General features: G+C 41.0%; 2 protein-coding genes across 5 annotated transcripts in view; one reads left to right on the top strand and one right to left on the bottom strand.

Moving 5' to 3' along the window:
- The first annotated feature begins 155 nt into the window (after positions 1 to 155).
- Positions 156 to 6,674, top strand: LOC307035180 (uncharacterized protein). 3 transcript variants are annotated; one of them, XM_079674233.1, is made up of 8 exons: positions 156 to 296; positions 476 to 544; positions 1,954 to 2,034; positions 2,125 to 2,225; positions 2,332 to 2,525; positions 4,564 to 4,619; positions 5,284 to 5,421; positions 6,151 to 6,674. In XM_079674233.1, the coding sequence occupies exons 2-8, from the start codon at positions 497 to 499 to the stop codon at positions 6,331 to 6,333; spliced, it is 801 nt and encodes a 266-aa protein (XP_079530359.1). In that variant the 5' UTR covers positions 156 to 296; positions 476 to 496; the 3' UTR covers positions 6,334 to 6,674. The 3 variants fall into 3 exon arrangements, with proteins under 3 accessions (XP_079530359.1, XP_079530360.1, XP_079530361.1); XM_079674234.1 differs by having other exon boundaries at positions 200 to 322; XM_079674235.1 differs by lacking the exons at positions 156 to 296; positions 476 to 544 and adding an exon at positions 1,499 to 1,635.
- A 1,658-nt stretch (positions 6,675 to 8,332) lies between these two features.
- Positions 8,333 to 22,614, bottom strand: part of LOC307036383 (prickle-like protein 2) — a 38,284-nt gene continuing 24,002 nt past the window's right edge. Inside the window, exons 2-9 of one of the 2 annotated variants that reach the window (XM_079676639.1) lie at positions 19,097 to 19,281; positions 14,544 to 14,657; positions 14,286 to 14,423; positions 13,580 to 13,783; positions 12,533 to 12,719; positions 11,739 to 11,893; positions 10,723 to 11,515; positions 8,333 to 10,633 (exon numbers count right to left, since the gene is read on the bottom strand). In XM_079676639.1, the coding sequence (XP_079532765.1) occupies positions 9,675 to 10,633; positions 10,723 to 11,515; positions 11,739 to 11,893; positions 12,533 to 12,719; positions 13,580 to 13,783; positions 14,286 to 14,423; positions 14,544 to 14,657; positions 19,097 to 19,228 (2,682 nt within the window). In that variant the 5' untranslated portion in view covers positions 19,229 to 19,281 and the 3' untranslated portion in view covers positions 8,333 to 9,674. Of the gene's footprint in view, positions 10,637 to 10,722; positions 11,516 to 11,738; positions 11,894 to 12,532; positions 12,720 to 13,579; positions 13,784 to 14,285; positions 14,424 to 14,543; positions 14,658 to 19,096; positions 19,282 to 22,614 lie in introns of both variants that reach the window. The other variant, XM_079676638.1, reaches the window with a different exon arrangement.

Genomic DNA, 22,614 nt, shown 5'->3' on the forward strand with positions numbered 1-22,614 from the left:
TTTAAGTAAAACATCTGATCTGAGTCGTATTTCCACCCCTGCTTTAGGTGTCCATCATAGGTTTTAACCAGGTTTTAACCATGGTTTTAACAGACAGAATGTAAGACTGCGCCTGCGTGTGCCCAGGAGTTACGCTTCATTCCAGTTTCGTTTTTGATAATGCCTTTTATGACTGTAGTCTGAATCTGATTGGTGGCTGGAGTAAAAGGAAGTAAAACACATGTTGCGTTACTTTCCAGCGGAAGCCAGAGACACTGCAGCTCGTTTGACAACAATGTGAGATTTTCAACTACAAGGTAAAGCTTTCCAACTTGTCAACAAGGTGAGACAGGCTAATAAACCTCGAAGGGAAAGAAAAATGTAAATATTTCACTTTCCAGATGTAACGAAGAGATCAGTATGTGATAGTTAAGACGCGCTTCCTGGTTTATCGGACCTTCTACAGAGAATAACATTTGGCGTGTCATTCATACAGATCAATCCACGACAGACAGAAATGGACCATGCACGACCACAGGACACACAGCAGACACAGCAGAGCAAGGTAAATACACAGTGTCCTGAAATTCGTCCTGTGCTCACAGACTGCACACGGCCGGGTAACCCCCCTCGCCAAGATAAATCTACTTTCGCTTTCAATACATCAAAAATAAAGCTCATGAACTTTACTTAGCTTTCATTTGACTATAATTGCATTCACTGCTAACTGCACTATGACAAAGTGTGATTGTATGTGTGGTTTAGGAACACATTACTCTCCTGATATTTGGTTTACAAAAGGCAGCTGAAAGTATGTTTCCCTTTATTAATTTAAAGATCCAGTATACTGTTTACAAGCCCTGTGTACTTCCTCTAAGCACATTTCAATCTTCCAAAGAAATCAAACGTCTCAGCCTTAATATCTTTATTAATAATCTGCACATATTGTACATCTATTGGGTGTTTCATCTGTGAAATGTCTAAAAAAAAGTGTGGACATTTCCCATCATGTAATCCTACAGAACAAACCAAGATTATTTTCAATATACTGTCACATAAAATTACACATTTACACATTTTAGAGGTGTGAAGAAGAAGCCTTCATCACAATTGGCATAGGGGCATGGTAAAAGGCACACTGAGGGAAACACATTAATAACTTAGCTGGACATTGATAAAATAAAACCCAAGTCCTTTTTTGTTCAAAACAGATTTATTGGAAGTCATATACAAGTAACCTGCTTACCCTCTCCTTCAAGGTTGTGAAGGCCAAACAGAGCAACAGAAAAGAAGCAGCCTTAAGTAGAGGCTCAATCATTGGGAACACCTGTGCTCAATTGGAGCACACCATGTAGTGCATGGGCACGGGTGGCACTTTTCTTGAGAGTTTAAACATTTTATTGTTTGGGGCTTCTGTGGTCAGAGATATGGAATATGTTGGCCTGTTTGATTTGTTGTGTTTGGGTAATTTGCCTTGCATTTTAAATGTGTTTTTAGATGAGAAAGACATTGGTTAGGGGTATAAATAGTGGATTGTCCTAGGGGGAGGAGCTTTACCCCTGGTCACGAGTGTTTTGAGAGTTAGTCTGATTGTGGCAGGAGAGCAGAGAAGAGAGGTCCCAGTCCTATGTCCTCGACCTGTACAGATATATTGAGGTTTGGTTTTCTTTATCTAAATCCTTGTGACTTTGTGTTTTTCAGCATTGTTGGCTGTTAATAAAAGCACCTAAGGACCATTTGTTTGTGACTCTAGCCAGCTTATTTAATCCCTAGTTTTTTCCATCAACATTTTTGTAACAAGAGGCTAGAACATGGGAGTGTTTTTGCTTAAAAAATGCTTAAATTATTAATAGATGACCAAAAATAGTTGGCAATCATTTTCTAATGACTTAATTTTGTCCGTTTAGTAATACTCAGACACAAGCTGTACTGCAACACCATAATAACTGTGATTAACATATTTTATTTCCTCAGGGCTCCATGTTGCGACCAAGGGAACACGGTGATGAATCGGCCGACAAGAGGCCTTCTGATGGCTCTGCTTCTCCCTCTCTGGTACATCATGTTCTCACATGTCTCATGAAACCCTTTTAGACTCGTTTTAGTTCCACGGTGTGATAAATAGTTTTACATCTGTATAAACAGGATAAGAAGAGGCTGATCAGAAGAGTGAGGAGTCCATCCAGACCGAGAGCGTGGCTGTCTAATTCTTACAAACCAAAATTTGGGGCGCGAGTCCAAAGACGGTAAGACTGACTGCTTGAGTACAGCACATTTGTATTTCGTTTTCCTCCCAAACATTCATTTACTTTTTGCATTTTTTCCCCCTCTCAATTTATGCAATTTTTAAAGGGAGGACCACTTCTACAAACCTGGCTTTGCAAACCAGAAGTACCAACACTTAAACCACCGGGGTAACTTTCACCGGAGGGGTCATTTCCATCCTAAACTTCACCAAGCCTCACCGAGGGACAGGGAACGGGAGGAGAAGGAGCGGTATGAGCCGAGAGAAAGCGGTGAAGGCGGTTCACCTTCAAAACAAAACAGTAAGTTGGTGCAGCAAACATCTGTGAAAACCACATGAATACACCGATTATACAATGTTCACTATTGGACCAACATGTGTTTATTTATAGTTTGGATTCTACTCTTTGGTCTACAATTAAAGTCAATATAGATTGTACAACATACAATCATATTTAAGACATTGCAGAGGATACACTTTCCCTGTTACAATATAAAAACTCCCCTGTGCACAAAGGGAGGTTTATAAACAAATGGTTGTCAGAGAGGGGTTAGGACGAACTGAAAGACCTCCCTACGAGCGAACATCTCTGGCAATGCATGTGAAGGCCTCAGCTCTTCTTTATACTCCTTGTAGCTTGTAATGACAAAGGCCTCATTGACCCTGAGTCAGGTACATAATCACTGCGAGACATGGACTTGAGACAACTGGGATTTTACAGGTGCAAAAGGGTTTGATTAAAGTACAATTATAAGAACTGCTGTTGTAAAACTGCTTTATTTTAGAGTACGATTCTCAGTGTTGTTGGGCAATGTGTGAGGCAACAGGACTATATTACTGATGAAAGGTCAAACCAGGCTATTGCACAGATTGTGTCCTTGTACTTTGATCTTGACACTAAAGACGGTCCCACTGAGCCACAAATATGTCTTGTCGTTTGTTGTTGTCCATCAACATTTAGTGTTTTAATTAAGGGTTTTGCATGATTGGGACCATTTACACTTAGCACGACAGAAAATACCCAGATTTCCCAAATTGTGAAACTACTCTAAACAACTAACTACTAGAAGTAATGCCTATGTTTTTGGGATAAGCTGTTGAGGATAATTCTCGCCATTACAATATAAAGCACTGCATACATCCTGAGCATAAACAGATATTTATATCCTGTACATTAACATTAGAGGACGCCCTGCCTGTCACACACACTGGTATAGTGGCTAAACACATACACACATATAAAACAGTTTAAACATACACATTTAAAAAGATTAGCCTTAAACAAAAAAACTACAACAAATGTTGAAAATGTTTGTTTTTGTTGTCATCCCTCGTACACGAATATACACTATTGAAACATGTACGTCACAAGCTGTACAGTTTCACTGTGCACTTTATTAAATGACCATCAGGTGGCAGTATAAGCAGGCAGGCAGGCAGGCACACAAATGCACATTTCCATGGACACTTTGCATTACAAATATTTGGAGGGCATTTGCTCATGGTTGGTAGGTAGTCACAGTGATGGCAACAAACCAGTGTTATATAATGCTGACCAATAAGAAGCTGTTCCTGTTCTAAATAGATGGATTATGTTGTGATGTAGTAGTCCATGCTTTATTCATTATATGTCCCAGGATGTAAACAGTGTAATTTAGTCGTAGGTTTATTAGATACTTGAGAATTACTACTTGACTCATTTGTCAGTGGGAGTCTGGAAGTAAACAGTAGGGGCTCAACAATTGTTACAACCATGTTCCCTTGGGTTTCAACACAAACTGTGAATGTTTTTGTTGATCTTTTCGTCATTACAAAGTGGTTGTTTTTAAGGACTGAGCTGTTGGTACTGTATGTTTTTATCTTTTCTTGCACCCAGGCACTGTATCCGTGCGCACACTGCAGCACTGTGGAGGTGTGTGTTTGTGTATGTGTGAGTGTGGAACAGGTTTTTTGTGTGCCTGAGTGATGGTGCGATGATGGTGACTCATCGCTGATTTGTGTGTATGAGCGCGAGAGGGAGAGACTAGCCAGCAGTATGTAATGAGCCATAACAAAACTATTTCTTCACATAGGAATACTGCATTCCATTAATACAACATTTCCTAATATCAGCAGGTTTTGCTTGAATATGTATCGATTGTTAGACCGTGATACTTCACGACAAAACAAAAACATCACAGGAGGATAGAGAGAAAAACAAGGGCTTTAACATCAATGGTGGTCTAAAGATACACGTATAAATGCTGTAGGGTCTTATAGGCATGGGTATGAGAAAAAGAAGGCCATCTCTCCTTTCTCTTGCTGTGTTGTGTTTACCCTGTGGTTTGTCTGTTTTCCAGCAAGCAGATCGTTCTTACCCAGACCCAGCTCCAGCAGGGACAAGGACCCGCAGTTTGTAAGTTCACGAGAAGAAAATAAATCTGCTCTGCTTTTCTCTTCACTGGTTTACCATTTTGCAAAAAGAAATAGTGGTCCACCATTTTTTACAATTGGAATTCTAAAAATATTTTCCATTTAAGAATTGATGTAATATAGTGCTGCACTGTCTGAACCGTGTTGTGATATAATATATGAAAGCTTTAATTAAAAATAAATATGTTTTTGAAAGGGATTTTCTGTCTTGTGAAATGAACAACCTGATGAGAAAAAAAGGGCTGCACCCTGTGATCGTTATTGATTCATCTGCTGATTTATTTATTTGGTCCTCTCCCAAGACGTCTACACTGAGAAATTGCTTTTTCTAATGTCTGTTTTTGTCGAGTGATATTCAGTTTAAAATTCCATTAAATAGTGTAGTGGGTACACCATCTTTCTTGATCAGATAGCCTCATTAAAAAAGCAAATTGCTTAAGAAGTCATTTACATATTTAACTTTTGACTACATATGCAGTCAGAACAAATTGTGCATTTTATAATAACTTGTTACAAGTCACCATGTGGAACTTCACTTTAGTCATCTTGTGGCCATTAGCAGCTCAGTCATCATCACTTCATCATAATGTTTTTTGGCCAGCTGTCCGATTACTACGATCCAACTCCTGTCTCTTTTTCTTCTTCAGGTTTATCCGAGCGAGAGGAGCCAAAGCCGAGAGAGCAAAGAAAGAGAACGCAGCAGAGAGAGGGAGCTCCCTTCAACTGCGAGCCATACGGCGACACGAGACAGAGCCATCCAACACAAGAGGAGGGAGATAGATGAGGTAGAGGAGTGTCATTTCATAAACACACACCTTGGAAGAAGGGTTATAAACAGATCGAGGAAGAGGGGAGATAAGAGAAGCTGGGATTAAAGAGTGACAAAGAAAATATGTTAGAGCCGACAGGAGACAAGACAAGACGATTTGTTTCCTGTAGTCTAAGCATTCATTTTGAAATGTTATTATCGTCTTCACTTTTCTGAGAACTGACAAAAAACGTCTTCTCATTATTACGGTGTTTTAGTTTTCTAATTGAGCAAAAACACAACATGATTGTTTTTTTATGTAGTCTCACATGCATCATAAAAGGCTCCGACACGTGCCTTAATGCGGTCCTCAATGTGACGGGCATCACATAATGCTCTGCTCATTGCCGGTGTGTTTGTGAGAGCGAGAGAGAAAGAGTGTGTGTGTTTCCACCCACTTGATGGAAAAGATAGTGTCTTGCTTTTTCATATCTCCATGGTTGCAGGATTATAAAGGTATTTGAGAAAAGCTGGTCAGGCAACAGGTAGCCGATGCAAAAATGTCCACAAAGCTCAGCCTCCAGGCACACAGTTCTTTGAATGTTACTGCAGATTGTTCATGCATTCGGTGGTAATTGGAGATGCATGACTCGACTTCTCACTTCGCTCATTTGTTGTGCTCTCTTCCTTCCTTCCGCTCCAACACTTTGTCACTCTTCAACCATTTATCTAATTTGCCCTAAAACCATGAGTGTGTGTCTTGCAGGTGTATTATCAGGAATGTGAAATGTTTGGCCTTGTGGCAAAGATGCTGATCGCCAAGGATCCGACGCTGGAGCAGTCCATTCAGTCGGCGCTGCAGGAGAACCTCAGGGACATCGGCAAGCGCTGTGTGGAGGGCATGGAGAAATTCATCGAGGAGTACGACTCCAAGGAGCTGCCTCTCTAATCAGAGTCACAGACGTCCCATCATTTATCCTATTGTTGAGAATCTTCTATCGTGTGATTGAACGCTGCTCTTGCAGTTTGTTTTTGTGTTTGCTTGCAGAACTTTAATATGTTTGTACATTGTTGTATGCTGTCTAGCCTTATGGTGAGCAGCACTGGTAAACTGTGATAATAATTCGGACCTTTGATTTTATGTTTGATAATTATAGTGAAAGAATACACTGGTTGTATCACTTAAATTGTGCTTGTAAAGAAGTCAAAACATTTATTTTGACATTTAAAACTTGTTTTTCAAAATAGTAAATTGTATTTACATTATAATAAACATGTGGTTTGAAAATACTTTCAATGATTTATTCATGGAAATATGTGAAACACAATATCAAGTCATAATAGGAAATACATTAATGGGTCAGAAGCTAACATTGTAGTTTAAGTATTACTAGAATTCCTTTGGATGCTTTTGCTTAAGCTGGATGGATAAAGAATGGCCCATATTGGATTGTTATAAATGTCAGCTGATAAATAAGGAATTGCAGCACAGAAATGCCAAATGTATTTTTGAAGTTACTTAGGAACACTCCAAACGGACAAGTTATATTTCCACATGTAAAATGTTCTGCTCTTTTCATCTTGAATTCTTAAAATTGTCACTCAAAGATTCTACACTTAAAGTTCAGTTTACTCACCATGATAATGCCTTCTCAGTCTGTAAAAATGGCTTCAATATTTCATCTGTGAATCTGAAAGAGCTTTGTCGAGTCTAAAGAAAACCCTCATGTAATTGACGTCATTGCAGCTCAGGCCTGGTGACTACAAATCTATAACAAAGTTTGTTACAAACTGGTGCTGTGGAGAGAAAGGTTGGTGTTAACCAGACATAGAGGGTCAAATGAGAGATGGTATCCAGTTGCATTATGGGAATTATAGGATCAAGTATTTTTGAGCCTGACACATAACAAGTAGGATGTTATTTGCGAGTACTCCTTCAAATGAACAGATTTAGCTATCCATATGGTGAAGTTATGGTGTGTATCTGTTGGGCTCTGGTTTGATCACTGGCTAACAGTACAATAACATACTAGTGGCATGGTGGGTACAACGTTTTGGTCTAGACTAATATCCCAAAATTAATATCTGGATTGCCATGAAATGTGGTACAGACATCCATAGCGGATCTTAGAAAAGGAAACTCCCTTGAAATGTTTAAAAACGTTTTTAATATGGCTTTTAATTTGGGTTAACTTTCAATTGTCACTAGTATCATTGTTCACGTTTTACTGTATTTTATTATCTGTTTTGCTTTTATTTTACATTTTTAATCTTGTTTTTTAAATTGTTTTATTTTAACATATCACTGTAGATGTTTTATCTTGTTCTGTATTAATTTTAATATTGTTGTTATGTTTTCTGTAAAGCACTTTGGGCTGCTTTGTGCATGAAAGGTGCTATACAAATAAAGTTTATTATTATTATTATTATATTAACCAGAGGATTAATCATAATACACTTGATTAGTATTCCTCTAACTGTCAACAGGTCAAAATGTCTCCATTATTTTGTTTAGGACCAAATCCTCATCAGCCTCAGCTATACTTTTTTTGATAGTGCTTGTCTGCACCTGCGAGCAGCTCCTACGTTTCCCTGGAACATTGAATTGTGGGACAAAAGGCCTTTTTTTTAACAGCAGACATCTTGGCATGTCACAGCAGGGAAAGCAGTAGGTGTGATTGATCAAATTAATCACAACAGCTGCAATCCATTCAGGTGAGCCAGTTTCAGCTTGCAGGTATTGTATGCTGCCTCGTATGGACAACTGATGGAACTGAGCCATGGTGTTGATTGGTCTACTCCTGCTACGGTGAGTCAAAATGGCTGCCTTTAATTTGTCTTCAATTCACAAAGTAATAGTGACTCTTCTCAGTTGAAGCACCTGCTATAAATAATATGCATCACGGATATGGGGCACAGCCAATGTGTCACTCCAGCCGACCAATGAGAACAATTTATAGGTACAACTTGCTGGTTGTTCATTGAAGTACACTTTATTTTCATTATGAAACAACAACAGCAAATCAACATGCAAGTCTCCCTATCTCTACATCATGTTATACAAATAATGATTCTTTAGTTACAAAATATATAAATATTTAAGACCATATGTACAGAACATTTACATTACTACATCCATTAATTTATTAAGTTTATTACTGTATATACATTAAACAGCTTTTATTTCTGTAATATTCTCATATTATTATTTGCATTTTTATGATTATAAGCATTATTTTTAATTATTATTATTATTATAATTCTTAATCATCTAAGGGTAACTCTCAAAAAAACAAAGCATGTTGCAGAAGAGAAAACGGGACCATACCTGACGTTACTGTGCCTAAATGTTCAAGGATCAGAGGCCGTGTGGCGCTCTGTCCTTGGTAAAGCATGGAGAGCCGGCTATGTAGAGCACAAAGTTCAACAGACTATTTGTACAAGGTGATAACAGGGCTAGCGAGCTAACACTATATTCCAGCAGCATTTGGATCCCACTGAGGTAAACAATGACATAGCTTGGAATCTAGCACGTAACTTTCACTATCCCAACACAATTTCTCGTTTGTCCACATAGAATACGTTTTTCTGCCCAGGGATTGTTGGATCTCTGAGCTGCGACAGTCAGATCGCTGCACTCCCACCATCTTTACTTCCCTTTTTCAAACTGTGAAGGAAATGTCCGATCTCTCTGTACCAGGGATTCATGCAGGGACGGGCCCGGAGATCGTGTTATTTACTTTGACCACATTATATTTAGTAGTCAAATTCATCAGTGCTTGCTGGTACCATCAGAGGAGTTGATCTCTATCATTGTAAACATTTCTGTTGTGTAAGCCAGCTGAGCTTCCTCTTATGATTAGATCATCCTGTGTAGGTGTACACAAACACTACCCGGTGTAGAGTTGTGTAAGCTCACATGCACACAAAACTGGCCTTTTCTCTCTTCCAACCACACACACACACACACACACACACACACACACACACACACACACACACACACACACACACACACACACACACACACACACACACACACACACACACACACACACACACACACACACACACACACACACACACACACACACACACACACACACACACACACACACACACACACACACACACACACACACACAATTCACTCTCGCTGACAACTGTCTCACTCTCACCTTCCCACTCTCTCTGTTTCACCTTCTTTGTTGCTTTAACCATCTCCTTACCTCTCATTCTCTCATCTCTTTCACTCTCCTGCTCATCCCTCACCATCCCCTTGCCCTATATCTAAGAAAGTATGCAGTTTTTGCTCTTCCTCCTTTGGCGGTTGTGCATCTGGCCATGAATCGGCCCGTGCACAGGTCCGTGGTGGGGAGCTATCCCAGAGGGACTGTAACGATGGCGCAGCTCCTCGTTGTTGAGGTAGCAAAGCTGCACGGGCCGAGGAATTGGTTCCCCCAGGAAATAACCTTCATCTGCCTCAGACTCTGAGGAAGAGGAGCAGCTGGAGCACCATGGGTCAGCAGCCTCCATGTGACCGTCGCCCCAGCACTGACCACCCAGCCCCGGGGGTTGCCAGCCAGCATTCTGCAGGGTGAGATCAGAGGTGGTGCGGGGGCAGGGTCGTTGGGGCTGCTGTCTGTACCCGCCGGGCTCCAGACCGAATAACTCCCGAGCGGCGTTACCAGCGGGGAAGCGATCGTAATCCTCCTGGACGCGGCGGTAGGGCAGCTCCACCATCTGAGAAGGACGGTCTGCCACCAGGTGCAGTGCGTTGTCAGAGCGGGAGCGACGGGAGCGTTTGTGATGGCGGCTACTGCGGTGCTGCCCGTTGCCGTGATTTCCACGGTGGTGTTTGCGGCGTCTTGGTTGTGGCTGCTGCTGCTGTTGCTGCGTCACAGGTTCCTGCCCGTTGATGCGTCTGCGGGGCATTCTGTCGCTCATTGGAGCCATCCGCAGGTTTCCACTGCTGCCCATCACCCCAACGCGACCTTTGCCATCGAATCCCAGCGGCTGTGGGCCATCCCAGTATTGCAGCGGGTAGCCGACCCTCAGCGGACCGTACATGTTGCTGTTGTAGGGCCGGGAGGAGGACAGAGACTCTGTGCTGTGGAACTGGACTGAGGAGCTGAGGGTGCCCATGTGGCTCTTTTCAGACACGTTCACACCCGAGTCTTTACTCAGGTCGGGCATGGAGAACCTCGACAAATGCTCCTGGCGCTTAGTGACCCCGTCCAGAGAGTTACCTGCTAAAAGCATAAATCATATGTCACCTTACTATATAATTCAGCATTTAATCTCATTGAAACATACTGGATCATGTACATCAATTTACCTGTAGCATTGGACATAGTGAAGGAGTCCATGGATCCACGAGGAGTCTGTTCTAGAGGAGTGAGGGGCTCGTTGAAGCTCATGGCGTTGATAGGGTTCCTCCTGGTCAGAGGGGGTCTGCCGTCTCTCTGGAATCCATGCAGGCTGATGCTCCTCTTGTCAGAAAATCCCTGATTCTGGCTGGGCATCTCGTTGAAACTCATCTGGGTGCGAAGCTTGTTGGGCCTGAACTCATCCTGGCTGTGGTGGGTCCAGTTCTCGTTAAAGGAGTGGCCCCTCAAAGCAGCCATGGGAGTCCTCTTGGCATTGCCTTGTTCCTTCCCCCAGGAGTCAGGCCTTTTCCCTGGATTGGAAGCAGTCTGAGCTGGAGGATGAGCATTTGCGTTTGGATTGTAGCCCTGCCTGGGGTTACACTGAGCCAGCAGATGTATAGGTGCGGGTGTAGGTGTGGGTTCTAGCTGGGGCCCCTCATACACGGCAGGGACGTAGGGGTCATCGCGGCTCATCCACACCTGGTTAAGGCTCGGGGCACGGCTTGGAGTGCGGCTGGGCGTGCGGTTAGGGGTCCTGCTCGGGGTCTGGCTAGATGAGAGGCTTAAACGGTCCATCTGGCCGGAGAGGGGTTCAATTTCAGCAGACAGACGGTCGGGCATGGGGGGGGGAGCTGACTGGCGGGGCTCGGCACTCCGCTCGGCATTCCTGCGCTCATTTTTGCCAATCTTGGTGCTGTGGCGGGATTCACGGGAACGGGCGCTTTGGAAGGCAGAGTCGGAGGAGTCAGACTCATCTGGATCCTGATTGGTTCAAATGAAACACATAAGTACAATTATTACCTGCTAATATCTAGACATTAAGAATAGATTGTTTGGGCTTTACAGAAGATATAGGCAGAAGGGATGTTCATAATGGTCACAAGTGATGATTGAGAGGCATTATCTTTCAAATGTTTTTAACCTTTAATGTATGTTTAAATGATCCAATAATATATAATCCCATGTCCTGTCTTTGGTGACCCACCTGTCCAGCGCTGCAGGATCGTGAGCAGAAGATCTGCCCCTGCTTTGGCAGAAAGGGGCGACCCAGCAGAGAACGCTTGCAACGGGCACAACAAAAGCACTCCTCGGTGGCGTGCCAGTGCTGCCCATCATAAGTCATCTGGCCTTGGTCAATGCCTTTGGTAAGATGTAAAAACAAATATCATTTTATAAGATAACATACCAGAAGTAGGTTTATTAGTAAACGCACAAGCAATCCAGCTTTAACTGATATAAAATGGTAATGTGATGGCAGCTTCTCCAATAATACTGAAAATGTTATTCTACAAAGCCTGAGCGGCTAATGAACCGCGGACTACAGCCTGATATTAGCCAGTATGTTGAGCTAATTTGAGTGAGATTTGCAATGTAGTGCTGAAATGGACTTGAAAAAAAAAAAGTATAAACAGAGGTTTTTTTCTTCTAAAGGAAAACATTTCTGTGCCCATACACATGAATGCTCGATTTGAAGATAGCATGAATACATTTCAGCAGCCGTGCTCCCCAAGTAATCATCTTTCACAGCTTCCATCTGGATACTGCATGGGAGCATCCACTCTTTCACTGTTGAGCTTGGGATTATAATAACCATCAACATCTCACTGCCCTGACTCCGCCTCCTCACAGCTGTGGCACACAGCCTTACAAAGCGGATAACACCCACACTTACAATAAATGGCTGTTTGAGGTTTTCTATGATGTTAGAGTAGGGAAATAAGTGTCAATGTGTTTTGTTAACAGCTCATACATGTTAAGAGAAATAAACACGTGCTGTACCTATGTGTTCTCCACATGCGTCACAGTACTCTGCATAAAGGGACTCGAAGCAGTTGCAGCAGTGTGGCCGTCCGTCCTTCATGATGTAGCGCTGGCCGCCGAGGGTGGTCTCACACTCGTAGCAACGGAAGTGCTTCATGTGCCAGTGCCTGCCCTCCGCCTCAGTGCATTCATCAGCAAAGATAATCTGCATAACAAAGACAGCAAGAGACTCGATTACATTCAATGATAATAAATCAATATTCTGGCTCTAAACTAGTTTTACACATATTAAAAAAAAAAGACTTTTAATGCTGCTATAAAAAGCAAAATCATCTCGATGATGATGATGATGATGATGATGATGTTGTTGTCTGGCGTACCTTAGGGCACCATCTTTGGCTTATTATAATTTTTATAATCTTTTTAGATGGCAACTCAAACTTAACATGCCACATATTGCCTTCACAGTGCTATTCCACCAAACTATTATAATATTCCAAACCTGTTAGATTATATTATTTGGATAAGTTAAGAATTTGAGAAAAACTGTATTATTGGGTAGAGCAGAGCAGTTTTTTTCTTTATTTAAGCTGTTTATAAACTCACCACCCATCAGAATCATCTTTTGACACTTTGAAGGGTTCAAATATCGCTAAACTAATATTAGGGATCCAATCATCCAATAACAATCTAGACATTACTCCTACATTTATTTTTTGAAGGTAATTCTTCAATCCAATATTATTGTTAATAAAAAAATCGAATTTCCTTTCCATATCTCCAGCTGGCATAAACCTTGTGTGTTATCAGATAAACATGATGTGTCTGTCATACAGAACTATAAGGAAAATAACATAATTTGTACAAAAAATTCATGAAATGGAAATCATTATCAATATTATTATCATCCCGGGCCAGCTGGCCAAACATATGGTTACTTTCAGAGACATGCCAAGGGTACTAAGGTCTTTTCACTCCAGATCAATTTCAATCACATCCAAGTCTCTGAGCTATGAACCATTCAGCCATGTCCAGCCCTGAAGGCTCCAGGCCCAGACAGCGCACCTCATCACAGGCGGTGCAGCGGGGTTTCAGCCTCTCCGCGTGGTGTCGGCCGCAGAAGATCTTGCCATCCTGGTAGAAGTAGATGAGATCCACCAACAACTCCTCACACATGCTGCAGACAAAGCAATGAGGGTGCCAGACTTTGCTGTGCCCTGCCCTCGCAGCAAAGACCACCATGTCGCCTCCGTTTATTTGACCACCGCACTGTAGGAGAGGAGACAGGGAGAGAGGATAGGATAGGAGACAAGAGAGATAGGAGAAGAGTTAAGGTAAAGAAAGGAAGGGGAAGTAGAAGACGAAAGAAAATTAGTTTCGATGATAAGAGAGGAAAGAAAAGAAGAGAAAAGTAGATGGAGGAATTAGGAGAGAAGAGGGAAAGAGAAGAAAGACAATTTGACAAAGTAAGGAAAGGAGAGAAGAGGGGAAAGGTTAAAAAGAAAAGGGATAAAGAAGGAGTGAGAGAAGAAGCAGAGAAAAAGATGAATACAAAATGTATGATTTTGATTTGATGAGACATTTAAAAGCAACCAAGGTAAAGAAAACCAAGAGTGTCATTAAAAGAAATATGCTGAATTTTACAGAAAGAAATAGAAATGCAATTTCTTGAGACAGAAATAAGTATTCAAAGTTTTTGGGATGTTCTGGTATCTTCAATTAGTAAATTGGAAGACAAAAGGGCAAAAGGCAGGATGACTAGTTTTTTTACCTTGTCACAGATGGCGCCACTGATGGTGAGGGGGAAAGGACGGATGTTGCCTCTGCCCAAGTTGTCCTTCTTCCGCTGGTTGCTGAAGATCTTTAGTTCCCGTTTCTCCTCCTCGTCTAACGCGTTACAGTAACGCACCTGAACAACAACGTTCATCATCAGGAATCCTCATAACATCAAGAAAACTTCTGGAAGTCATTTCAAAGGTAAACATGTCAACAAAGATAGGAATTTTCTGTTTTGTTAAAAACGTTTTACCTCATTGTCATGGGGAGGCAACTGGTGCAGCAGCTGTTTGATGCGATATTTCTCTCCAGGGCTGTTTATATAGGGAACCTTTTCTTCGGGTAAGGAGTTATAGTACTGATGCACCTGAAACCAACAAGAACAAACATGTGCTGATCAAATATCAAACCTGAACTCACTGATGATTTGAGAACATCGGAGCGCAGAAACCATCTGTAAAAAGAAATGTATGTATGTATGTATGTATGTATGTATGTATGTATGTATGTATGTATGTATGTATGTATGTATGTATGTATGTATGTATGTATGTATGTGTATAATGCCTTAATAAGATATTCTAGGGGACTTGCTAGTGACATTAGCATTCATTTGAAGTTGTGTTTCTTATGATGAATGTTAGTCTAATCTCATATCTGTTTTGTTTTCTACTTTGTAGTTATTTCACTTGAAATAGCTGATAAAAGCATTAGTGAACCAAAACAGGTATAGGTGGCTGAAAAATCCAAACAAAGAGCTGAATGATTCTCACAAAGACATATTTCAGTACTCATATGATCCATTATTACATTAAAAATGATTGACTAGAGTCATGATAAGAACCTGACTTTCACATTTTTAACTAAGTCATTATGTTTTCTATTATGTACAGTAAAAGGTAGGCTAATATAGCGCCTTCGCAGCAGCCTCCCCCTCACTCTGGAACTCCCTCCCCAGCCACGTCAGATCCGCCAACACTCTCACATCATTCAAACAATCCCTCAAAACTCACCTTTTCACTCTTGCCTTCAACTCCTAATCAACTAAACCCTTGCCCTTATTCCTCCTAGCTTAGCACTTTCTACTTTTGTTGTTATTTTTGTTTTACTTGCTTGTAAGCGCTTTGAGCACCAGGAAAAGCGCTTTATAAATGTAATGTATTATTATTATTATTATATAATATAATTAAGCAATAGCTCACGACAGGCCGTGGTATATGTTCATTATATCACAGCTAAGGGCCGTGGTTCGGCCCGATGCGAAGTGGAGTGTCGAAAACTGCAGGCAGTTTGCTTTTCAGCCCAACTGAATTCCTTTTTTTCTCTGGCGCGGAGGGATACTGACTTGTTGCAAAAAGTAACTTACAATTCTACCCGTGGTGTACGCTTAGTATAAGAACCAATCAGATTGCTTGATTTGACTTGTCCGTTTTATAATACTGTATAATTGTACACAATCTACATGATTTTATTAATAAATGGAGACAGACCTGTGTAAATTGATCTGAAATTGCTTTTAAATGAATCCTGGTATTCATGCATTCATTTTTGCTTTGCCCTTCGCCCTTGGAAATTAGTGTCTGGTTTTTAAAGTGTGGCCCAATGTGCTCTGTGCTGCAGCTGCTGCAGACACAACCTTGAACAGCATCAGGTGCTTTACATTTTTCATCAGCTAATATTCACATTGCTTAAAGGAAAACTCCATGCTGGCAGTGCAATTAGAAATCAGGATGCAGCATGACTTGTTATCCGTGGCCTGAACCTCCTTTTGTTAGCAGGGGAAATAGAGAAAGCCTTGATTGGGTTTGAGAAGTAAACACTCAAAGAAAGGAAGGCAATCTTGTCACTTGTGTCTGATTTTCAGCAAAACAGCACTGCAAACAAAGTGGTTTAGTGTTCAGTGCAGTGTAAAGATCAATTTTGCTGACGTTGTTGTGATCCAATTTACATAATAATCGGGGTGGAGAGCGCGAGGGAGAGGAAGAGCATCTGAGTGCTGCCCCTCAGATTCTATATGGCCCAACCATTTTTATATATATATTTTTTTTAAATACTATGTGCATGCCTTTTTATATATTAGTGTTCTATTGTATTCATCTTTATCTACGTATACTTGTTGTAACAACGTAAATGTCCCTTTCCTGGGACGAATAAAAGAAACCTGATTCTGTTTCTGATGTTATACGTCTACACCAGTGACCATCAACTGGTGGCCCGCGGGCCACATCCGGCCCGCACGGCGGGTGTGACTGTGGCGTTGGCGGAGTGGTTAGTGCGTTCACCCCCCACTAATTTTTTTTTACAACGCCTCGTGAGTAATGTAGTACCGGAGTCCAACAGGGGGGCAGCAGCTGCAGGACAGTAGGCTGCGTACTGCGTAGCCTTCCCTGCCCTGAAGAAGAAGGGATCCTTGGTTAGCGTGAAGAGTCTGCTAAATGCGCTCCGCAGTAGCCCCGCTGCGAGGCTCCAGCGAGCTGACAGTACATGAAGCGTGCTCCACTAGCACCCAGGGCCGTCCCTCCCTACACCTTGCGGAGGGTGCCTCAACTGAGCCGGAAATGCGGCGCACCTATGCGCTTATGCGGCGCAATTAGTGTGGCGCGGCACGGTTTCGCCGCTACGAGGCTCCACTAGCAACCCTCAACCCCCCCAAACATGTGAATCTTATATAGGGCTGCTCCCCCTGTGTTAACACATTTTTGTATTTATTAAATGTTGGTTTTGATTACATTTCATAGCAATTATCTAGAGTCCAATGAGTTATCTTTATTCTGCTTATTTTGTCTGGCCAACAATCAAAAATCCAAAAGTATTTAAGTAGAAGAGTAACAAAAATAGAAAGTACTCCTAATTGAAAAGATCAAGTGAATTTGTGCTTAGAAACTTACTTCAGGTTAATCAGCTATCCACATTTTTGCTACTTAGTTGAATGTTTACTGATGTTTTGGTAAATTGACAAATAGTTTCCGCTCAGTTTGAAATGATAGAAAGCCCTGTATCACCAAATATTGTATTCTACAGCTCTTGATGTCACCATCTGTCTGTATGTCCTGTTTTATTTTTTAAAGTGTTCACCCATTGTTTCATATCTGTCATTACTTCCTGTCTCTGTGTTTTCCCTCCTGTTTAATTACCTGATTCTGTCCACCTGGTGCCCTTGTGTTTTTCCTTCCCTCCCCAGCTGTGTCTTGTCTTGTCCTTGTGATTAGTCTTGCATGTATTTAAGTTCTGGTTCCCTATTAGTTGCCATCAGATCCTTGTTTGTCATTTATGGAAGAGGTCTGTTCATATTGTTTTTGCCAGGCCCTACTTTATCTAAATCACATGCCATTAAAGGTATCTCTGACTTTTACTTTTGTGTCCTGTATTTGTGTCCACCCTGCTCTGCTTGAACCTGACACTTATGTTAACTTTTAGTTTAATTGAGAAGTATAAATACATTATTAAAATAATATAAAATATTATCTTTAACTATTTTAGTTTTTGTTGGAAAATGGATCCTAGAGAGTCAGTAGTAAATTGTCCAGTCAAGTAATGTCAGTTACAAGCGCATGTTTATGTCACAAAATGTAATACGTTCTGACAGCTCAAAGAACAGCACTGCTTGAGATAATTCTTTTCTTTTAAAGTCTGTGTCACACTAATGAAATCGCGCGGAGGGGAAACCCGAAGTGACAGGCTTTAAAATCATTATGTTTAAGTGCATTGAAAAAGCAACAGGCAGCTGCAATTGCCTGCACCCCCTGTTGGCTGAGAGAGAATGCAGCCTCTTTCAGCATCCCGTCAAGATGGCTGACTGGAGAAAATGACTGTTATCAGGGCGGCCTGTCATCTGTTAACAGAGCCCTAAGAATGCTGCCCTTACTATATAAAGACAGAGGTGTTTAAAGCCAATAACGCTGCACAGAACTGTGTTTATCTAATGTTAAAAAAAAATGACTACGAAATATCTTCCTCTTGATGTGCACAATTGATTACATTAGCTTGGTCATGCATGCAATTAAAAGGCATTTAAACTGCAAATGAGTCCAGACAGGAAATTGTGAAACCTGGATGCATAAACACATTGCCACACATTTCCAATTAAATTCATCCAAACATTCACTGACTCAAATTGCTTCCATTCCTCTGGGTTTAGGTTTGCACGGATACACTAAAATACAGAAGAAATCGAGGCTAAGCATACCAAATCCATTAAATGGGAAAATAACAATATGGCAACAGTTCTAAAGTGATAATTTCCTCTCATAGTTTTGTGAGAAATCATGTGAAATTAGCTTTTTTGTTTAGGGGGGGAAGGACTCCAAATAACCCTATGTTTTTGAATAACGTTTTGATTGATATGTGATTACATATTTTGATAGATGAAAATGTGAATTGATCTCATGGTTGTCATTCTGGCTGAGTGTGATCTTGGTTCCTACACAGTCAGCTTGAACACTGACAGATGAAAAATGTCCTTACAGTTATTCTTCCATGAAGCGCCTGACAGCTGAGTCTCATTGATTTGTATGTCGGCCCTGCCCTTCCCTCCTCCACCCTTCAACACTAATGGACTACGACAAATAAAACACCATGAAGGGGATTTAAAAACGGTAATGATACATTGTCTTGTTTTCAGATCAGTGAATTTTCCATTTTGGAAAATGCCACAGATACTTTATGTTCCAAGGGAGTCATTTTGAAAGATTTGCTTTAGTTTGATACGGTCTGGCTATGCTGAGAAAAAATATTTCTTTGCTAATGCAGCACTTAGGAGCGACAGGGAGGGAGGTGTGTACTGGGCAAGTTAAATATATTGTGTACCTGCTCAGGACTGAGGCCGGGGGGGACCCAGGCATATTCCTCCAGTGCACATCCAGAGTCATCATCAGAGGTGGAGTTCCTCTGGAAGTCGTACATCAGCTTGGTGATGGTCTTTTCCATCTCCAGAGACATGGCTGTCACAACATGCTCCTCTACACAAACCGCTTCAGTGGACACAGGTATTCCTGTTGAGGAAACAGAGGAGACACTGAGAAAGAGTCGGAGAAAAGGCTTCAAATAAAAACAGGATAGGAGAGTGAGCACAAAGAGAAAAAAACGGGGAGGTAGCAAAGTCTTCCTCTTATCAGAATTCCAGACTATATGTGGCATGTGTAGATTTAGATTAACCTGTGGATAAACATTAGGTGCAGCAGAGCAAAATAAAATATATCTGTGAAACATGCTTCCCTGTATAGCATATTAAAAACCAAAAACACATCAGTTGTTCAGACCTATACAATGCATTCAAGGTGCTTTAGGGCTGTAGTTGGGCACAGGAGGCTTTAAGGTACATGTTAATTTCAGCAGGTTAACACTCATCTTAGTTCAATGTATGTGTATGCAGAGTAGCATTTAACAAAAAGTACAGCTGAGGCTGATGGGAATGTTGTTAGTCTTGCAGCTATCTGGTTATAAAAACCAGACAATCCATCCAATAGTTATACATCCTGCTGGTGGAGGAAAAGTTGGGAGATCATCAAAGTTGTTAAGATTTATCCTCTGTTGACCACAAATATTTGTACAAAATGTCCTGATTTAATATCTAACTGTAACATCTTACAGTCAAATGGAAATGGAGAAGTTTGTGGAAATCATAATTTTGGATTTTTACAAACTTTCATGACAATCTTCCTAAAGAAATGTTAATCTGGACCAAAACGATGGACCGGCTGACAGTCTGCAATGCTATCCCTAAATCAACAAAAATCTGTAAAAACAATTACTTATGTAGTTCCAGGGTATTTTGTATCTATATTGCAGACACCGCTGTGTGAATTCACTGCCTTTATTGAATGAATAGATTAGAGATTCAAATCAATCTTATCCTCCTCCTTCTTTCTGTCTGAGAGAACAGCTGCACACATTACTGACACATGAATAATTAACAGGTGCAGGTATCGCCTCCACCACCAAAATACAAAAATGATATGCAACTAATTTGACAGACGACGAGTATATTTAATGATCCAGCACCAAGAGCAAGCACGAGTTCTGTTTACATTTCATGGCTTATTGATTTATAAACTGATGAAGGGAGAGATATTAGAGTCAATTAGTGCCAAGTGGAAGGTTTCTGACAATGTTAAAAACGTACAGAAATATGTAAAATCCATTGTGTTTAATAAGCTTGTTGATGTTGTTACTGAGAAGATGCAATCTGATCAATGTGGAGATGCCAGCACAAAAAAATGATGTGTTTCTGCAGGTCATGTATCAAGGTCATAGCAGTTAACTGACAGAAACAACACGGCATGGTGGTCGGTGAGAAAGTGTGAACGTTCCCTGATATTTCCGATTCAAAACAATTGCACAACACAGGTCTTTTCAAGCAGTTTCAGACAGCAACACCATTTCCCGCAGATTAGAAAATCACAAGAAAAACAGAGCGTAAGCAGTAGCCAAGGAACAGCAGACATTTCCACAGCCTGAGCCAGTGAGTCAGCCTCCATCCAAGCAGAGCTGAGTACTGTTTATCTCTCTAAGATGGGTGCTGCTGATTTCTTTGTGAGGATGGATCACAGGTATGTAACCTTCAGCCTGTAGCCTGGCCCGAGGCTGTTATTCATTAGTGCACAGAGGCTGAGGGAGAGAGGGCCTGCTGGGAAACCTGCAGCCTGTTGCGCCAGCTAGACATCAGATAAAATGCGACCTAAGTTGGCTAAATTAAATCACATCAGTGAGCTGCTGACCAGGGGTGGTTCTAGGGGGGGGGGGCCCTCCTAACACTGACTTTGGACCCCCCTGTGGCCCCCCTGAAAATGAAAAAAAAAAAAAAAAAGTTTATGATGAAATGATTTGTTGGCTGACGGAATAGGCGTAGCTAACGCTATTTGTCATTCTAGTCGGAACCATTAGAGCAGGGGTCTCCAACACGTTGATCGCAAGCTACCGGGAGCTCGCAAGCCCTCAATAAGTAGCTCGCCAAGCAAATCCGAAATGTAAAAAATACACCCAAAAAAAAGGGAATGTAATTAAAAGAATCTACCCCATGCATAAACGAAACCTCAATCATAGCGAACTCTATCTACTCACTACAACTCTATATCTATCGAACATTCCTCCTCCCCCCACCCCCCACAATGAATATCGACCAATCACGTTCTTGCAACAGTTTAAAATGGGAGTGATTAGTAAAATATGCATAAATAAAAAGAAAGAATGCTAACTATAGGTAACATAAGATAAGAATAAACAAGTTTAAATTATTTGTTATTGGTTGGGATCATAAAATGTTTGGATTATTGAAAAGTGTACAGCTCCCTTTCATATGAGTGTTGAGAGCTGTATCCATAAATTCATTTTGTGCTCAAAGTGCACCAGATTGATGCTTTTCACTTCAAATTTTAAAACAAAATGTTCCTGGGGGTGCATGCCCCCGGACCCCCCTAGAGGATGTGAGGTCCACCCCCAAATAAAGCAGGTTAAAATAATTAAATTGCATACATTTTCTTTTAATAAATACTGAAAACGGGTCCCACATCCCCAAACAGCACACAAAGTATAATGTTAAAATGTGCTAAAGATATACACTGCAAAAAATAAAAAAAGAGGAGTAAAAGTAGCTCCCTACTTGTTTTATTTTTTGAAAGTAGCTCTCATCCTAAAAAAGGTTGGAGACCCCTGCATTAGAGCGTAAAAACTGTAACTATAAGTATCTGAAATAAATATCTGTAATGAAACAAATACCAATAACTGTATTGCATTGTTTTCTTATGCGCAATTACTTCATACTGTCTTTGTCTTTTTCGTCCTGCATTTATTGTGCCCCCCTCAGAAAATAACTAGCCCTAGCCTGGCCCCCCCAGTATTATTGGTCTGGAACCGCCACTGCTGCTGACTAAAATGTAAACTACATTCCCGCATTAATATTTTGTTTCTTACCATCTACTGGGGCACTAGCCTTTTAATTGTATAGCTATTATAGTGATACATTTCACTTCACGTTAGCATTATTACATTCAAAGGAATATCAATATATTTTGTGTATATTTGAATACACTTGTTAGATGAGAAGATTAATAACACTTATGTCCTTATGTTAAAACTACAGTCAGCAGCCGGTTAGCTTAGCTTAGCATTAAGGCTGAAGACAAGGGTCATATGTAACAACATTTGCCTATAAGCTCCTCTAAAGCTTACTAATTACCATGTTATATGTTTATGTTTAATCAATACCATGACTAAGTTGCTAAAAAAACAAACATATGTGATGTAAGTATAAGTAAATAGTCACTGAAGTAAGGGACACAGTTAGAAGTGTTCTTGGTGAAAGCCATGTTTTGACCCACCCATCAACC

The sequence above is a fragment of the Notothenia rossii genome, assembly GCF_949606895.1.
Source record: "Notothenia rossii genome assembly, chromosome: 4".
Classification (NCBI taxonomy): domain Eukaryota; kingdom Metazoa; phylum Chordata; class Actinopteri; order Perciformes; family Nototheniidae; genus Notothenia; species Notothenia rossii.